The sequence below is a fragment of the Erythranthe guttata genome, chromosome 8 (genome assembly GCF_056151865.1).
Source record: "Erythranthe guttata isolate IM_541 chromosome 8, IM_541, whole genome shotgun sequence".
NCBI lineage: Eukaryota > Viridiplantae > Streptophyta > Magnoliopsida > Lamiales > Phrymaceae > Erythranthe > Erythranthe guttata.
In genome coordinates this window covers 20,280,222-20,300,000 of record NC_142540.1, presented here as the reverse complement: position 1 = coordinate 20,300,000, position 19,779 = coordinate 20,280,222, and the positions used below count along the sequence as shown (strand labels likewise).

General features: G+C 35.9%; 2 protein-coding genes across 3 annotated transcripts in view; both read left to right on the top strand.

Annotated features, from left to right (window-relative positions):
- The window catches only part of UBC36 (ubiquitin-conjugating enzyme 36), a 67,945-nt gene that overhangs the window by 35,848 nt on the left and 12,318 nt on the right, over window positions 1–19,779 (top strand). The gene's annotated exons all lie outside the window — the stretch shown is intronic.
- LOC105970377 (phosphoenolpyruvate carboxylase) lies at window positions 11,137–17,414 on the top strand. 2 transcript variants are annotated; one of them, XM_012995185.2, is made up of 11 exons: window positions 11,137–11,510; window positions 11,692–11,890; window positions 12,522–12,912; window positions 13,034–13,118; window positions 13,700–13,922; window positions 14,056–14,159; window positions 14,273–14,360; window positions 14,483–14,637; window positions 14,772–15,770; window positions 15,850–16,236; window positions 16,831–17,414. In XM_012995185.2, the coding sequence occupies exons 3-11, from the start codon at window positions 12,653–12,655 to the stop codon at window positions 17,122–17,124; spliced, it is 2,595 nt and encodes an 864-aa protein (XP_012850639.2). In that variant the 5' UTR covers window positions 11,137–11,510; window positions 11,692–11,890; window positions 12,522–12,652; the 3' UTR covers window positions 17,125–17,414. The 2 variants fall into 2 exon arrangements, with proteins under 2 accessions (XP_012850639.2, XP_088678447.1); XM_088822321.1 differs by having other exon boundaries at window positions 11,314–11,510; window positions 15,850–16,311; window positions 16,670–17,414.

Here is a 19,779-nt window from a genome sequence, read left to right as displayed (position 1 = left end):
AAAGAGACACTCCATTCCAAGTCCCAAGTTCTTAGGAAATGTAAAAGTCTTAACAAATTACAAGAAACTTTCTTGGACTTCTACAAGTCAAGTATTCATCTTTGAATGGTGTTCCAACTTCTTTATTGAAAATATGAATTACTATTTTCAACACCCCCTCTTAATTCATAATTTTCAGCTTCTTCTTGAACTTTTCAAACTTCTCGATTGTCACGGCTTTGGTAAGAAAATCAGCAGCTTGGTCATTGGTGTTAACAAATTTCATTGAGATTTCTTCTTCTTCAAAAAGATCACGTATGAAGTGATGTCGAAGCTCGATATGCTTGGACCTTGCATGAAAGACTGGATTTTTAGGCATTGCAATTGTAGACATGTTATCACAAAAGATAGTCGTAGCATGCACTTGCTTTTCTTGCAAATCCGAAAGAATTCTCCTAAGCCAAACGGCTTCACAAGCGGCATCCGCCGCGGCAATATACTCGGCTTCGCTTGAAGATAAAGCAACCGTCTTTTGCTTCTTAGAACTCCATGCAATCACCTTCGAACCAAGAGAGAAAACATAACCCGAAGTGTTTTTTCGATCATCCAAACAACCTGCCCAATCACTATCCGTGAAACCGATCAAGGCATTATTTTCTTCTTTTTCGTACTTCAGCCCTTGCTTCTTTGTTCCTTGAAGGTATCGAAGGATCCTCTTTGCCGCTGCAAAATGAAGCTTGCTTGGCTCACTCATATACCGCGAAACATAGCTAACGGAGTGCACTATGTCGGGTCTTGTGTTTGTGAGATAGATACGCGAACCAACAAGACTTCGATATATTTTTGAATCAATTTTTTCAGCGCCGTCGTCTTGTCGCAACTTTTCATTCACCGCCAAAGGTGTTGCCACGGGTTTGCAATTTTCCAACTTGAATTTTTTTAACAAATCATCAACGTATTTTTCTTGAGAGATAAAAATCTCTCCCTCGGATTGTTTTACTTGAATTCCAAGAAAATATTTCATGAGTCCCAAATCGGACATCTCAAATTCTTGCATCATATTTTTCTTGAATTCCTTCACCATTTTCACGTTAGTACCAAGATAAATAAGATCATCAACGTAAAGACAAATGATCAAAAAATCTTGATTACCTTCGTTTTTTACATAGAGTGAGGGCTCACTTGGACTTTTTTGAAATCCATTCTTGCAAAAATAGCCATCGATTTTGGTATTCCAAGCTCGTGGTGCTTGTTTTAATCCGTAGAGAGCTTTCTTCAAACGATAGACTTTTTCCTCCTTTTCGGCAACTTCAAAGCCTTGAGGTTGATGAACATAGACTTCTTCTTTAAGCTCTTCATTAAGGAATGCGGATTTGACATCCAATTGATAGACATTCAGCCCCAATTGAGCTCCGATTGCAAGAACACACCGAATTATCTCCATTCGTGCTACCGGTGCAAAAGTCTCATTGAAGTCTATCCCGGGCTGTTGCGAATAGCCTTTTGCAACTAATCTTGCCTTGTGTTTTTGGATATAACCATCTTCATTGAGTTTGGTTTTGAACACCCACTTTAAGCCGATTACATCTTTGCCTTGTGGCAAATCCACAAGCTCCCAAGTTTTATTTTTTTTAATTGTTTCAATATCGGCTTCCATGGCTTTTCTCCAAACTTCTTCTTTTGATGCTTCTTCAAAATTCTGAGGTTCAGAACCAAAGAAAGCAATATCGCAATGCTCATAAATATCTTTCAATGATCGTACCTTTCTTGGAGGAGATTCGGAATCCGAACTCGAAGAACTTGAGGAACTTCTTTGAGGTGTTCTTTGAGGTGTTCCTTGAGGACTCGTTAATGGAGTTTCATTTCCATTTTGCTGCTGCCCTTCCGGTACAAAAAGTGACTCCAAGGAATCATTTGACACCAAGTTTGGTGAAGAATTGTCCTCTTTATTCCATTTGGCCATTTCGTCAAAAATCACATCTCTTGACACGATGAGTTTTTTAGTTTCGGGGTTATAAAGACGATAACCCTTTGACTCATTGTTGTAGCCAACAAGAATTAATTTTTCACCTTTTTCATCGTATTTATCTCGGTTTGGAGTTGAGATATGAGAGTAGGCAATGCAGCCAAAAACTCTCAAGTGATCCACCGTTGGCTTCTTTTCATGCCAAGCTTCGTACGGTGTTTTATCTAGAACCGCCTTTGTCGGGGACCGGTTGAGTATGTAGATAGCCGTGTGAACAGCTTCAGCCCAAAATTGTTTTTGCAAGCTTTTTCCTTGAAGCATACTCCTCGCCATCTCGACAATGGTTCTATTCTTCCTTTCGGCTACACCGTTTTGTTGTGGACTTCTACGAACGGTGAGTTGTCTTTGAATCCCATTTTTCTCTCAATACTCCATGAATGGTGTGTAGAGAAACTCACCACCACGATCCGTCCGTAAACACTTGATTTTTAATCCACTTTGATTTTCAACAAGAGCTTTGAATTGTAGAAAAATGGAAAAAGCTTCCGATTTTTCACTCAAAAAATATATCCACATCATTCTTGAAAAATCATCGACAAAAAGAATGAAGTACCTTTTGTTACCGAGAGATGGAGTCCTCGTAGGACCACAAATGTCCGAATGTACCAGCTCGAGTGGAGATTTGGCTCTCCAAGAAGTTTTAGGAAAAGGTAGCCTATGCATTTTGCCGAAAATGCACCCTTCACAAACTTGCTCCTTTCTTTCAATTGATGGAAGGCCAACAACCTTACTCTTTTGCTTCAATAATTGCAGCCCCTTGTTGTGCAAATGACCATATCTCAAATGCCACAAATGGGATTTATCAACACTTTCAGCTTTGAAGGCCATTTCCCTTTCCAACGACATAACAAAGGGAAAAACTTTGTTTGATGTCATTTGGATTGTCATCACATGAGTTTTCGTTTTCTTATCAAATATGTTGCACTCGTTATCGTCAAAAAGTAACCGATAACCTTTTTGCATGAGTTGGCCGACGCTCAATAAATTTTGAGTGATGCTCGGAACGAAAAGAATATCTTTAATGAGCTTTTGATTGCCTCCATTTTTGTTAACATCAATTGCGCCTTTTCCTTTTGCTTCAAGAATGCTTCCGTCTCCAAGTTTTATTTTAGAGTAGTGATTAGTATCTATCTCCACAAAGATACTACGATCACCACACATGTGGTTGCTACATGCGCTATCGACATACCACACGTTCTCGAACTCTTTTTGCCCATTTATGCAAGAAAAGAGTTGGTCTTCTTCATGCTTGGAGAAGTTTGCTTCGTCTTTGTCGTCTTTATTTTTTCTTGGACATTTAGAATACGAGTGGTCCATATCCTTACAGCTCTTGCATCTGAAGAAACAATTTTTTGTTTCATGGTTCGATTTTTTACAAATACGACAACCCGAAAAAGAATTTTCAGATTGTTGTTCTTTTCCTCCTTTAAAGAATTTTCCTTGTCTTTTTCCTTTGTTGTTGAAGCCGCCTCTTCCACCTTGCCATCTTGAACTTTTCTTGTCCGAAATATGAAGTTTTGACTGAAAAGCTTGATCCACGGGCTGATTTGATGACCTATTCAACCTTTCCTCATGAACTTGAAGAGAACTCATCAATTCATTAAAGGTATAGGTCGAAAGATTTTTAGATTCTTCTATGGCCGCAACAACATGATCGAACTTCGCCGGAAGACTTCTTAGAATTTTTTGAACAATTTTACGTTCTTCAATAACGTCACCAAGGCTTCGAATTTGGTTGATGATTTCAGCAACTTTGGAAAGAAATGATTGCATTCCATCGCCTTCTTTCATTGCCATGTTATCGAAATCTCTCCAAAGAGATTGGAGTTTTAAAGAAGTGACTTTCTCATCTCCTTTAAAACTTTGTTGTAGAATATCCCAAGCTTCTTTTGACTTTTTTGCTCCAAATATTCTTGAAAAAATGGTTTTACTCATGCCTTGGTGAAGATATCTCAAGGCACTTGCATCTCTCCGAATATTCTCTTTGTAAAGTTTTTGTTGTGCTTCACTCCATGATTCACTCGTAGCTTATTTTAGTGGCTCGGCGTATGTATTTTCCACGATATCCCAAAGATCCAAAGAGATATACAAAGTTTGCATTTGACTAGTACTCCAATAGTCGTAGTGTTCGCCGTCGAAGATGGGTACTTGGTTGGGGGTAAGTGCAAACATGGTGAAAAATATATTTTGGAAATTGAAAGAGGTTTGGATCGTCGGATAAAGGGTGGAGAGACCAACCAAGAATGCTGGCTCTGATGCCAATTTTGTTGGGGTTTTTAATATGCGGAAGTGTGGTGTTAAGAAAGAACACCAAGAATTGGTGTAGAGATTTTTACTAAGTGAAGAAAAATAGATTTACTTAAGAACAAGAGAGGTTTTTAGTGCTGGAAATTTTTTGTTTTTAGTTGTTATTACTGCTTTCTTGCTTGCTTACAAATCTCATCTTGGGTACAATTTATAGGCTAGGAATGGATACAAAGAGACACTCCATTCCAAGTCCCAAGTTCTTAGGAAATGTAAAAGTCTTAACAAATTACAGGAAACCTTCTTGACTTCTACAAGTCAAGTCTTCATCTTTTAATGGTGTTCCAACTTCTTTATTGAAAATATGAATTACTATTTTCAATATGAGCCTGGCTGGCAGGTCATACCCAAAATCTCAATTGGTAAAAAAATTAGGTTATTTACAAGTGTCCTTAAGTGCAGGACAGAAATGGCGTTGTTCCGCCGCTCGATTTATCCCGCCGCAGCCAGATGTTGTTGTAATTGGCCGGTAAGCCCTGAAGCAGTTGTTGTCCGACGGCTTGAACAAAGACATGGTGTACAACTTTTACAGCCTGACGGACAAGCAAGTAACAAGTGTGGACAAAAAGAGAGGGAAACACGGTATGGTGGTGGGATCTTCGCACGGGTGGCTAGCACTGATGAAGTGGCGGCACGATTACTACAAGTGGCGGCGCGTGAAGGAGCAGTATTCGTTCGATATGTTCCTCTACAACCCACTCTCTCATCGCCTCATAAACCTGCCGCCACTCGAAACCCTACCTATCCCCAGAGATAAATTCATCTGAGGTTGGGGTTTACCGTCAAAGGTCATCCTCACATGCTCCCCCGATCCCGACAACCAACGAGAAGGCGACACCTATCGTGCGATCTTGTGCTTTGGCAAACAGTATAGGCTGGCCCACTGCTCCCCCGGACAAAGTAAGGAGTGGACCCCATGGGCCTTCACTACCCTGAGAATGAGCCGATCAATCATTACCTGATACGGAAAGGGTGGTCCTTGGCGCCTTCGGAGATTGGGTGTCGAGCCGATCAACCATTACCTGATACGGAAAGGGTGGTCCTTACCTTATCAAACAGTAGTGTTCATTGGATTCAGTCGGCCTACTTCAGAACGTGGAATATCGTACGAAGCTGTAAACGAAAAATACTATCAACAAGATAATATATATATAATAATAGCAAAAAATTCCTAAAATCAACACATAATCAGCAAATACGCACAATAATACACACATAAAGATACCTACATACCGATACATGAATACAAGAAGATACCTAAAAACCGATACATGAATACAAGAAGATATACACACACGTCACATAAAGATCGAGAGGTACGAAGATATACCTAATACCTAAATTGATACATGCATCGGCTCACACATTAACATCGGCTCAACGAAGATACCTAATACCTAAATTGATATACACACACACACATTAACGTCAACAACGTGTCACGGCACGATTTAGCCCAAATAGGGTTAGGCTCAAGTTGGCCCAAATGTATAGAGGAGTAGAGATTCTTGGAGGATTCTAGAAAATATTCTAGAACCCTCCCTTGTAGATATTTTGTAGGAATTCTTTGGAGTTTGTAGATATTTTGTAGGAATTCTTTGGAGTGTTCTAGTGAACCACTCCCAACCGTTAGATCAAATAGATCTCCACCGTCTATTAAAGAGGTGGTCTAGTATAAATAGACCATCCAACAAGAATCCAAGAAATCCAACAAGCACTTAAGCAATAAAAGTACTTTCCTACAAGCTCTCTTATCTTCTTACGTTCTTCTTTCGTTTTCCATCACTTAGCATTCGCAACACATTCGGGAGAGGCTGACTTAGCTATCGCGAGGGGCGAGAAGGAGCTAAGGCCGGACGGTTCGTTGTTAAGGGAACAAGTCCATGACAAACGGCTACCAAGATACGACACATGCATATCACATACACAAACAGAAACTGAACAATTACCAAAAATAATTATGAATTAACAATTTTAATTGCACATTCATTTCTTCCTTTATGTTTTTCCCGTATAATTATTTGAATAATGTGAAGAAAACAAAACTAATCAGAATTGAGTAAAATATGACTTACCTTCATCGTCGTCGTCGTCCAAAGTGAACCACGAGCGTTCATTGATGAATAAGGAAACCTTCACGTCCCAATCCCTCCGGGATATTGAATTCTTTGCCTGCACTGATTTGGGAGATTGGACCCTCTGCTCCTGGGGGAATCTCTGATGTACGTTGAATCTGTAGCTAAGGTTAAATTACGACAAAATCCCTCAAGTTTGGATAATTACTACTATCACCTCAACTATGAATCTTTTTACATATTCACCATTGTGGTGTCAAATTTAGTGGATTCGTCAAGATTACGTGGGATATTGTCTATTTTGTACCCATTTTACCCCATTCAAACTACACATTTTGTAACAAGATGGTCATAATTATAAGATATGTCTCTTGACTTATAAATACACCAGATTGTGATGCATCATAAACTGTATTTTTTGCACAAAACGAGTACATGAAACTCAATCCACATACTCCACTCCAAAGAAATCGTATCAACTTTGCAATCTAATCACATCAAGATATCAAAACAATTTACATTTAAACTTTAATAATGAACTTCAAATTACTTAAACAAACATATACCCTTATCAGTCCTACATCAATCGAGAGGTATCCTTAAATAGAACTATGTCCTCAAAATAGCGTCCTAGCAACTCATTTCTTTCATAATACTCTATTATAGAAAATCTGGCAGCCTTGATACTTCAACTTTAAAAATTCATATCTTTTAAACCGTACATACAACCCTTATGAAATTTTTACACAACGTTCACATATATTTGCTTTATATCATATTAAAATAGTGAAGTAAAATACCTACCCATGGGAGAGAAATAATTATTTTAGTATAGTACAACTAGCAGAATTTTTAGAACAGGGCATTCAACTTCGAAAATACAAAATAAATCATTCTTTCAGCCAAACACTATGAAATTTAGCTGATTATCAGTTTTATAAGTTTATAATCATATGCAATTAGGATCGCATGAATCGGAATAAGATAAAATCTAATTTAACACATAATTCATAGATGACTCAGAAATTATGCAGTTTCAGAAAAAGGTTCATAACTTGATCAATATAATTTCGATTTACGCATATTGCATATCAAAACGAAGCTAACAGAAATATCTACATGCACAATTAATTTCATAATTTTAGGAAAATAAACCATCAATGAAACATGCACTGGAATCTGAGGCTACGAATTTGGAAATTGAACTAGGTTTCATTGAAATCTATATTTCTTGACCTAAATCCCCAAATTCGATTCATAAGTATATTAATCAATTAAAACACATAAAAATCATCTTATTATTTGGGGAAAATTACAATCACCCCCTTATGGTATGGTCAAATTACAAAAAAAAAAACCCTCTTGTTTGGATAATTACAACCACCCCCTCAAGTATCAATCTTTTTACACGTCCACCCTTGCGGTTTCAAATTTAAAGGAATTTTCGAGATTATATGGATTATTATCACTTTTGTACCCGTTTTATCCTATTCGAACTCCACATTTTGAAGCAATATGTTCATAATATGTGTTTTTAAGCTTGTATATATCAGATTGTGGTGCATCAGAAACTGTATTTTTACGCAAAACAAATACAAACTAGAGCACATTTCACGAAATCTAGATGATTATGTTTAAATTCTCTATTTTAAGGAACTGTCGTAGGAAAATTGGGAAGGAAAAAGAGGAGAAATCTTCCTAGCTTAAACTAGGAAATTAGGAGGAAATTTACCTAAGGGCTATAATGTAACATTTAAAACAATATATGGTCCTAATAGCAATTAAAGAACACTTGGGGGAGTAAGTCATCCACATACACACAATGCCACACCAACTCACGTAGCATACATATACACACAACATTCATACATGTATCTACTTACAATTAAAGATACATTGCATTGATTAATTATCATATCATAATTTTCATAAGGCCATATAAATTATAATATAATTAAGCGTGTACATGAGAGACAAATCAATATAATCTAAATTTAATATCAATATCAGCATTGATTAATTATTTCATTGAAAGCACATAATTCATTTAATCACATAAATAGAATTACTTAATCATTCAATCAAATCAAGTTGATCGCATATTTAATCACATATTATGAATCACATAAATTGTTAGGATGCAATAAACATTTACTAGTTGATTCATGAAACGGAAATTATCAATTTACTCAATATAATTTTATATAATATGTTTATGAAATTGCGGGGCGTTACAAAATTTGTTCCCTGCCAGGGCAGATCGGCGAAACAAGTCGATGAATCGATTGAGCATATGGAAATTGTGGAGGTGATGGGGAAACGCGATATTGTTTTTTAACTTTTATAAAATTATTTAGGCGTTTGAACTTTTATTTAATTAGTATTTTATTGATTGTATTTATATATCAATTAACTTCAACATTTGAATGATGTATGTATGTGTATATGCATGCATGTGTGTATATATATGCTTGCTTAATAAACTAGAGTTCAAATTCGACTTTTGTTCCATATTTAAAAGTTAAAATCAGATTCAATTTTTTATATAATTATTTTAGTAAACTACTATAAATAACTAACCCTGTTCAATAATTTCCTTAGGCCTCGTTTGGTCAAAATAAAATTAATCAAGATAAAATTAAATAATTTAATGAAGCTAATTATAGTATTGGACTTTCGATAATCCAATAAAAAAACATGTCAGAAAGGCAAGATAAGACAGCATAAATATTTGCGGGTTGACCCAACAAGTTATTGGATATCCCAAAAATCAAACAAAGTCCTATTATTTAGTTAATCATGGCTAATCTCTCCAAACAAACGAGGCCTTAAAATATTATACTTTACGGGATACTTCTGAAGTGTACTATATTGCTCAATAACCACTGATTTTTTTTTTTAAATATGATAAATAATTTTATGTTAATATTTAATATAATTTCAACGCTTTTAATTATTTTATCCAATTTGACAATATATTTAAACATAATGTTGACAAGATGGATCATACTTTGCTACCCACTCATCCACTACAAACTCATAAGTACAAAAACAATGGCACTATCATGTCTAATTTATATATTGATGTAGTCGCTAATGATTCAGCAAGAATTTTTTATATTTAATTTAATAAGAATATTTCTCTTAAAACAAAAGATTATGAGAATCATTATTTATGATGCCACACATCATGTGCTTTACAAATTTTATTTATATTTTTTTGTGTGAACTACGAATCTTGAAAAAAGTATGCAATTTTTTAATAAGAGTAAATTACAACCACCTCCCTGATGTAAGGTCTATGTATGAAAAAACCCCTCATGTTTTAATAATTATATCTACTCCCCTATATTTCTTACATTAACACCCTTTTGTAGGGGTTAATGTATAAAAATTACAAACATCAGGGGCTATATGTATTTCTCAAACACAAGGGTTTTTTGTAATTGCACGTGACCTCAAGGAGGTTGTTTTAATTTACTTAACATATCTGATTTTTTTTTTTTTTAACAATCATATAACTATGTAGATTGCATTGTATTAATCAAAAACCCCACATAAATTACTATACTTTATGAATAGCTATAATCTTATCTTATCTTATATATAAAAGAAAGAAACGTATGGGCAATCCTAGAAAATCCTAATGGTATTTCTGTAATTATTTATATTTTAATATTTTTTTATGTACTAATTTCTAACTATAATTTATGACAATTATCAAAATTGAAACTAAACCGTGAAAAATCCTACCCTAGTGGTACTTTGATCAAATTTTCCTTCAAAATCATTCAATCGATTAGTCACATCATTTAGTTTATTTTTAATCTATTTATTTTTATAAATTAAATGTCAACTCATTCAACCAGCTATTGCATTAACTGTTATAGCAGGCCATATGACCAAAATTCTCAATTTTTTTTAACTTACAAGACTAAAATTATAATTTTGAAATATGGTGGACTAAGACTCTCAACTAATAAACTTATTGGACTAAAAACTCAATTTGGCAGATATGTATGTGTATTGAATGAGATGAAGGTGTGTTTGGGTACGTAGAAGTTTGTATTTGTAAAGAATTAGTCAAATTAGATTGGATTATTATTACTATTTATCTTGCCCCCGTTTGGTTGTCAAAACAAGATTAATCAAAATAAAATAAAATAATCTAATGAAACTCAATTGTGTTATTGGACATTGGAAGATTCAATAAAACAAGAAGTCGTTTCGTTTCTTTTTTATTTTTTAGCGCGACGTCTAATGATGTAAGTTCAATTCTTCTTGCCAGTAGTTTCTAGGTCGTGCTCGTTGTACATTCCTTGTTGAATCACATTTAAATCTCTTGTTTGATTTACGAGCTATCACATGAGATTGCTATTTGCCTTATGTTTGTAAAGAAATGAATATTTATTGTGAAATAAGTATTAGCAATGTACATATGAATCCTATGCATACATTGAAATGTATGTATAACTCCTTTATCTTTTTGTATGATGTTATAGAGCACGCTTGTATTATAACAATTCCAAAATTGAACTATTTAATAAAGTTTGTAATAGAGACATGACCAAAAACATGAACAATAATAGTAGAGCATCTTTATAGAATATTCTCTTGTTGGTTATTTGTGAAAGTGTGTACTCTGATTTTGTAGTGACATAATTCAAACAAAATAAACAGTAGAACATCGCTTAAATAAAAATTTATTACGGTACTAGTTCAATAAAAAATGTATTAAATTGTTAATTCGATAAATTAATAGTTTGCTAAAGTAATATAATTTTGTTAGTGTCCGTATTAATTTATAGAGGGCTGACTGTAATGGGAGACGACATTAGGTGTACAATTGTTCGATTATGGACCACAACATTAATTAATTATATTTTATGTCCCTTTAAGAAAACAAATTTGATTTTAGTATTTGTTTTTGTAACCGAAAAAAAATAGAAAACGATTTTCTCTCTTCTTTCTTTGTCTATATATAACTAATTCCGGGGAGTGTCTTCTGGATCACAACTCTCTCTCTCTCTCTCCGCTCTTTCTCTCACACACAGTAACACACACACACTTTCTCTCTCTTCAATTTCTGATCCCCTTCTCTGAGAACCCCACTTGTCCAGATTCAGGTAATACTATCATGATTAATGATCACTCGCACATAGTCGTTTTCGAAACGCAATCCATTTTTGCATGTGAATTTTAATTTTTGATTTTTTGATTTTTATTAATGGTTTGCATGAATTTAGTAAGCTGCAACTCCATGATCGTCGGATCGTGATTAAAAGTTTGCTTGTGATTTTTGTGCAGGATTGGGGGTTAGGGGAAAACCGACGGCTCGATGGCGACGAGGAATTTGGAGAAGATGGCATCAATTGATGCGCAGTTGAGGCTATTGGTACCTGGGAAAGTGTCCGAGGACGACAAGCTTATCGAGTACGATGCTTTGCTTTTGGATCGATTTCTCGATATTCTTCAGGATTTGCACGGAGAGGATCTCAGGGAAACGGTATGCATTCTCGATTTTTTTTTTTTGAATTTGGGGATTTTTTATATGTTTCTGGCTTCCTTTGAATCGAGTGTTTGATTTGATTGTGATGTTAAAAAAGTTTGATCGCGACATTTGAACGAACGATTTCGTTAGTTTTTTTTTTATTTTATCGAGATCATGCTGTGGCAAACCTTCCTGAATGGGACTGTTGTTGAAAAGATTGGATATTTGTGTTAGTTCTATAGAGGAAGTAGCGATTAGCCTTATAAACTTTTGGCTCCATCTCTTGTTCTGATTTGTAAATGTAGTGTTTCGACTTTCGAGATGGCTACGGTTAAAGAAAAGTAGAAGATCGGTACATTGTGTTGTTACATGTTGGTTGGTAGTAGCAGTCGTCACTGATTTAACTCCACCCTTTTTGGCTCGATTTCACTAACGTCGTGACTGGATCAATGATTTCGAAACGAGGAAAAAATGAAAATGCAGAGCAAAACGAGACTTATTCCCCAGTAAAACTGTTGTCTCGTAAAAAATTTGTGAACTGATTTACCTACCATTTTCGCTTTCTTACTCCATGTTTTCTTGATCCAATCACAGCCTAATCGATTTCGGCTGGAATTGATTCTTTTTTTCTGTACTAATGTTGTAGGTGCAAGAATGCTATGAGCTTTCTGCAGAGTACGAAAGCAAGCGCGATGCTAAAAAGTTGGAAGAGCTTGGAAATGTCCTGACAAGTTTGGACCCCGGGATTCGATTGTTGTTGCAAAAGCTTTCTCTCACATGCTTAACTTGGCCAACTTGGCCGAGGAGGTTCAGATTGCTACTCGCCGCCGAAACAAGAAGAAGAAAGGAGATATTACCGACGAGAGCAATGCGACTACTGAATCCGACATAGAAGAGACACTCAAGAGACTTGTGGTTGACTTGAAGAAGTCTCCTCAAGAAGTTTTTGATGCACTGAGGAATCAGACCGTAGATCTGGTTTTTACGGCTCATCCGACACAGTCTGTAAGAAGATCGTTGCTACAGAAGCATGGAAGGTTAGTTTTTGTATTGGATCGCATTTGGTTCATGTTTTATATCTGCAAGAAAATTTTAGCATGTTCTATCGGATTAGTCTTTAATTCTTTCGTCTTATCGCCCCGAATGTTTGTTTTTCAGGATTCGGAATAACTTGGCACAGTTATATGCTAAAGACATTACACCTGATGATAAACAGGAGCTTGACGAGGCTTTGCAGAGGGAGGTAAATTCTTGGTGCTTATTAGTTCATAACTTCATATGCATCAAGTAATTAGTTTCATATGTATTTTAAAACGGTGTTTCTTAAGTTTTGAGTAGCGCTAGAGTAATTTGTGAAATGATTCTATCTGGAGTTTAAATTTAATTCTTAAATATCTTGCATTTACCATACTAAAATACCTACGTTTCCTCTATAATTAAATTATATGATAAGTAAGAGAAATGAAACAAAGAAGGATAAATTAGTGGACTGCATTACTAAGCTCGATTTGATCATGTCAGACTATCCAATTTCTGTCCCGAATTTTTTAATCTGATATAATGGAGGATTTGCTGCATCCTCTAGTACCATCATGGCGAACTCATAACTCTTCTTCAGAGCTTTTAATATATGAGACGATTTTATCGTCTCTAAAAAAACTTTTATCTGTAATTTGGATTTTTGAGTTCTGATTTGTGTATGTGCATCACTGAACATTTTCTTTGCAAATAAATGTAGCGTTACAATGGTCTTTTTTGTCGATCTCAAGTTTGATATTCTGTATCTGTAAGTTTTTCTAAGATGAGATTTTTTTTTTCCTGTAGATTCAAGCTGCTTTTCGAACTGACGAAATCCGAAGGACTCAACCTGCACCCCAAGATGAAATGAGGGCAGGGATGAGTTACTTCCATGAAACAATCTGGAAAGGTGTGCCCAAGTTTCTTCGCCGTGTTGACACTGCACTCAAGAATATTGGGATTAATGAACGTATGCCGTATAATGCCCCTCTCATTCAATTCTCTTCTTGGATGGGTGGAGACCGTGACGGTATATTTCTTACTCTTTAAAACAAAAAGAAGAATACATTTCGGTTTATATAGTTTTTCTATATCCTATTTGATATAAATACGGATATCTCTATCAAGATAGATTAACATATTTATAACTTGAATGAATACAGGCAATCCAAGGGTAACTCCTGAGGTCACTAGGGATGTTTGCTTATTGGCCAGAATGATGGCTGCTAACTTGTACTATTCCCAAATTGAGGATCTCATGTTTGAGGTTATTCCCTAATTAGTTCAACAAATTCGCATTGTTAACTTTTTTACTCGTTTTTCGTTGAGCATTGCAATCAAATGGTTTTTTTTTCCTTTCTAATGGTTGACTTTGTCTAGTTGTCCATGTGGCGTTGCACCGATGAGTTTCGTGTTCGGTCTGATGAACTTCATAGGTCTTCAAGGAGGGATGCAAAGCATTTCATTGGTAACCTCCAAATCTCTGTCTCTCTCACACGCACACACAAACACACTCCCTCTCTCTCACACACCCATTCCATAGTTCTCTCTCTCTGTTGTCTGTCTCAATGATCCTTCCTTGTGATGCAGAATTTTGGAAAACAATTCCACCAAGTGAGCCTTACCGAGTAATTCTCGGCGATGTCAGAGACAAGCTGTACCAGACACGTGAGCGTGCTCGCCATCTGCTAGCTCAAGGAGTTTCCGACATCCCACAAGAAGCCACTTACACAAGCGTTGAACAGGTTCCCCTTTTTTTCGTTTCATTGCACTTCAATATATATATATATATATATATATATATATATATATATATATATATATATATATATATATATATATATATATGGTGCTGAACTATTTCAATTTCTTACAACAGTTCCTCGAACCACTCGAGCTCTGTTACCGCTCCCTCTGTGCTTGCGGCGATGGCCCGATCGCTGACGGCAGCCTCCTGGACTTCCTCCGGCAAGTCTCCACCTTCGGCCTCTCCCTCGTCCGCCTCGACATCCGCCAAGAATCCGACCGCCACACCGACGTACTCGACGCCATCACCAACCACCTTGACATCGGCTCCTACCGCGAATGGTCCGAAGAAAAGAGGCAAGAATGGCTCCTCTCCGAGCTCGGAGGCAAGCGCCCCCTCTTCGGCCCCGACCTCCCCAAAACCGAAGAAATCTCCGACGTCCTCGACACCTTCCATGTCATCGCCGAGCTCCCCTCCGACTGCTTCGGCGCTTACATCATCTCCATGGCCACCTCCCCCTCCGACGTCCTAGCTGTCGAGCTCCTCCAGCGCGAGTGCCACGTCAGCACACCTCTAAGGGTGGTCCCGCTCTTCGAGAAACTTGCCGATCTCGAGGCGGCCCCCGCTGCCGTCGCCCGCCTCTTCTCCATCGATTGGTACAAAAATCGAATCAACGGGAAACAAGAGGTCATGATCGGCTACTCCGACTCTGGCAAGGATGCCGGCCGTTTATCGGCGGCATGGCAGCTGTACAAGTCTCAAGAAGAGCTCATCCAGGTGGCGAAGGAGTATGGTGTGAAGCTTACGATGTTCCACGGTAGAGGTGGGACCGTGGGGCGAGGTGGTGGGCCGACCCATTTGGCTATTTTGTCTCAACCCCCCGACACTATACACGGGTCACTTAGAGTGACGGTTCAAGGGGAAGTCATTGAGCAGTCGTTTGGTGAGGAACACCTTTGCTTTAGGACACTCCAGCGTTTTACCGCTGCTACGCTGGAGCACGGTATGCACCCGCCCGTTTCACCAAAGCCTGAGTGGCGGGCCCTACTCGACGAGATTGCTGTTGTTGCTACCGAGGAGTACCGTTCAATTGTCTTCCAGGAGCCTCGTTTTGTCGAGTATTTCCGCCTCGTAAGTACCTATGATGTTTTTTTGTAGTGTCTCGTTCATTTTATTCGAATAAAATATAATTTTTGGGAAATTTTTGTAGGCCACGCCGGAGTTAGAGTACGGTAGAATGAATATTGGGAGTCGTCCATCGAAAAGGAAACCGAGTGGTGGGATTGAATCGCTGAGAGCGATCCCGTGGATCTTTGCATGGACACAGACGAGGTTCCATCTACCCGTTTGGCTAGGGTTTGGGGCGGCGTTCAAATACGCCATATCGAAGGATATTAGGAACCTTAAAATGCTGCAAGAGATGTACAACAAATGGCCATTCTTCAGAGTGACTATTGACTTGATTGAGATGGTGTTTGCCAAGGGAGATCCTGGTATTGCTGCTCTGTATGACAAGCTCCTCGTTTCTCAGGACTTGTGGCCGTTCGGTGAAAAGTTGAGGTCCAACTATGAAGAAACCAAATCTCTTCTGCTCCAGGTAATTTCTCATCGAAAATTAATGTTTGGTTACTTTTTACAAATTCCTTTTCCCCCTTGGCAATTGACAAATTGTGTTTTTCTAACGACATTTCGAAACCGTTTCGTTTTTACTTTCCAAAACTAAACTGAAACCTCATTCCAATTTAAGACATGATTTATGATTGATTGCCTCAAATTAATTTTGTCTTTAAAATCTTTCCTCAAACACCCTTCTGCCAGAAACAAGATGGAAAACATTCTATCATGGATAAGTTCAACAAAAGTATTATGGGTTTATTGCATTTAGCACCCCCTGTGTTTACTCCAATTGTCAAAAACTCCCCGTGTTATAAATATTAGCAAAATCCCCCTACGATTCAATTTTAGCAACAAAGCACCCCCTAAAATTGCAATACTTAGGGGGGTTGTGTGCCAAAAAATGAATTCTTGAGTTTTTTTTGCGATTATTTATAACCCGAGGAGTTTTGTCTTTTAGCATTTCGGTATAACACAACGGTACTAAATGCAATAAACTCAAAGTATTATATGCTCCCAATGAATGTTGTAGACTTGAGTTGAGACGAAATTAATCAATTACCGTTTTGAATAATAGATTGCAGGGCACGAGGATCTTCTAGAAGGCGACCCCTACTTGAAGCAACGTCTGAGACTTCGTGACTCGTACATTACAACATTGAACGTATGCCAGGCTTACACTCTGAAACATGCCCGTGACCCTAACTACAACGTAAAACTGAGGCCTCGTATTTCAAAGGAGTACATCGAATCGAAACCAGCTGCTGAGCTCGTTAAGTTGAACCCTACAAGCGAGTACGCCCCTGGATTGGAGGACACACTTATATTGACCATGAAGGGTATCGCCGCTGGAATGCAGAACACCGGTTAAATTACATCTTCTTTCCCGTTTCGGTTTTTTGTTTTTTATTTCCTTTTTTATCCCTTTTAAGTGAGTGAGAAACGACTTCTCCCCGTAGATTTGTTGTATTTAGGGGGGACAAAACGAAAGAAATTCGGGCTGCCCATAAATGTGTTTCGACTTTGCTCAACACATGCGCTTTTTTCTTGTAATCGAATGTTAATGGACTAGTGACATCTTGAACTCATGAAAACAATGGTTCAATGGTGAAATTGGTCCTTTTTTATGGTTCTTTCATGAAATAATACATCGTTTCTTTATTTCTGTTGATTTTTTTAATTTTTTTTTTAATTTCTTTACGACCACACGTGAGGTATGCTAAAATTACAAAAAAAATATGATGTTTGGGTAATTATAACCACCCATTTACTATGTATTGTCTTACACGTTTACCCTTACGGTGTCAAATTTACCTTCTGAGGGGTTTTTTCGTAAGATCATAAATAATTGAGTGGTGGTTGTAATTATCTTTAAAAAAAGGGTTTTTTTGTAATTTGGTTTACTTCAGGGGTGGCGTCTAAACCATAAAATGGTTTTTTCTGTGAAGAATATCAAGTTCTTAATAGTAGGAATTTGATATATGAGAATACCAAATGAAACTAGCATTGGCGTTCCAAAGTGAATTATTAGAACTATAGAGGATTAACTAATAAATAGTGAAACAATTAAACTTATACAAGAATTAAAAAGATTATAAAAACTATCAGTCAAATTTGACTTATTTATAGAAAATAGTAAAATTTGCAAATTATTAAAATCAATGCACTTTTGTTTATGTATGGCTTAATTTCACTTTGCATTCTTGAAATGTAGTATTTTGGAATTTTGCACCATCGAAAACAATTAATAGCACTTTTACACCCTCAAAATTAGGGCCGTGCGTTGGTTGGTTTGGTTAAAAACCAGCCATAAAACCAACCCAACCCATCCAACCAACTTTGGTAAATATTGGAAACCGTTATCGACCCAATTTACATGGGTTGGGTGATGGTTGAAAACCAATTTAATGGGTTGGTTGGTGGTTTGGTTGATGGGTCATCCATCTAAATATTTTTTAATTTTTTTTTGATATTTTATTACTTGTTACAACGCTATATCTTTTATAAATTAAATGCGACTAGTTCAATAATATTCAAATAAAAGATTCAAAAGATTACGGGCATATATATTGCAATTAAACATAAATAGTTCAACAAATAATAATCGTCCAAATATTTAGACTATATGTCTTAAAATTAAAATAGTTCAAATTAGATAATTAGGTTAGATTTATTGCTTTTAAGATTTTGGTCAATATTAAACGATTTAATAAATGTGATATAAAATAGAAATTTGAAATTAAAAATATTAAATATTTTAATTAAAATTAATAAATAATAAATTAATGAATAAAGTTGGTTGGCCGATATTAACCGACTAACCAACTTTTTAGCATATTAGAAACCATTATCGACCCAACTATACATGGGTTGGTTGACATTATCGACCCAACTTAAATGAGTCGGTTGATGGTTGATTAACCATCACAAATTGTGGGTTGAAAATGGGTTGGTTGGTGGTTAAAACCGATCCATGCACAGCCCTACTCAAAATACAATAAATCATTCACAATGCACTATGAATTGAACTTTTTTAAACTTAATGAGGGAATTTTTTTTAATTTGCTTTTTTTAGGGGTGCAAAATAAAATTTTAAATTTTTATTTTATACTACCCTCTAACCTATTTTCAAGAGTAAATTTTCTCACTAGATTATTCGATTAGTGGATCTTTTATTGTAATTGGTTAGAATATTTGAAAGAATATATAGCTTTCAATAATACATGAACTTTTTTTTATGTAAAATATATTTGTGATAAAAAAATATAATTTTTAAATATCTCGATGGGATGTATTATTATTCATTGCAAATTTTAGTTTTGAAAGCATTAACGAATATAAAAAAAATCATTTAATATTTTGACATCCTACAAAATACCACTACAAATATTAAATTACCTTCATTAGCTTAAAAAATATCCGATGTGGGGTGTATTGTGCATGATTTATTACGTTTTGAGGATGTAAAATGCTATTTTTTTTAAGGTGCAAAGTGCCAACAAATTATATTTGAAGCGTGGAAAGTGAAATTAAGCCTTTATGTATTAACTACTAGTGGTATCGGACTGGTCAGATCCAAAATATTTTTTCTTAAAAATGTTTTTTTTTTCTCGAAGTGGAAGAGTAACTCTAAATCTACTTCGAAAATTTCGAAAAACAAATCGCAAAATTGGAATGAAAAAGTTATTACAAAATCGAAAATCTTCAAACTAGGACTCGAAATTCAGAAATTCATTTTTTAGTCACCTATAATATAAACTATAAAATTATATTGATATTTAAAGCATTTTTTTAGAATTTTTTTTTTTAATTTCATTCAAATCCGATCATAATTCAAAATTTACTCCAATTTCATTCGGCAAAACAATCGGAAATCAGAACTTCCAAATTTTGAAATGAATAGTTGTTTCAAAATCGGAAATATTCAAATAAAAATTGACGGAACGCATAAATTTCGTTCCAATTTCCATCTTATTTAGGTGATTTTAGTAAAATAAATACAATCCTAATTGTACATATGATCTTT

Bases quoted from the DNA above. Each gene is read 5' to 3' on its own strand.
- LOC105970377 (XM_012995185.2), top strand. From the start codon at position 12,653: ATGCTTAACTTGGCCAACTTGGCCGAGGAGGTTCAGATTGCTACTCGC. The intron at 14,638-14,771 runs GTTCCCCTTTTT...TTCTTACAACAG, and splicing joins CTTACACAAGCGTTGAACAG to TTCCTCGAACCACTCGAGCT. The intron at 16,237-16,830 runs GTAATTTCTCAT...TTTGAATAATAG, and splicing joins CCAAATCTCTTCTGCTCCAG to ATTGCAGGGCACGAGGATCT.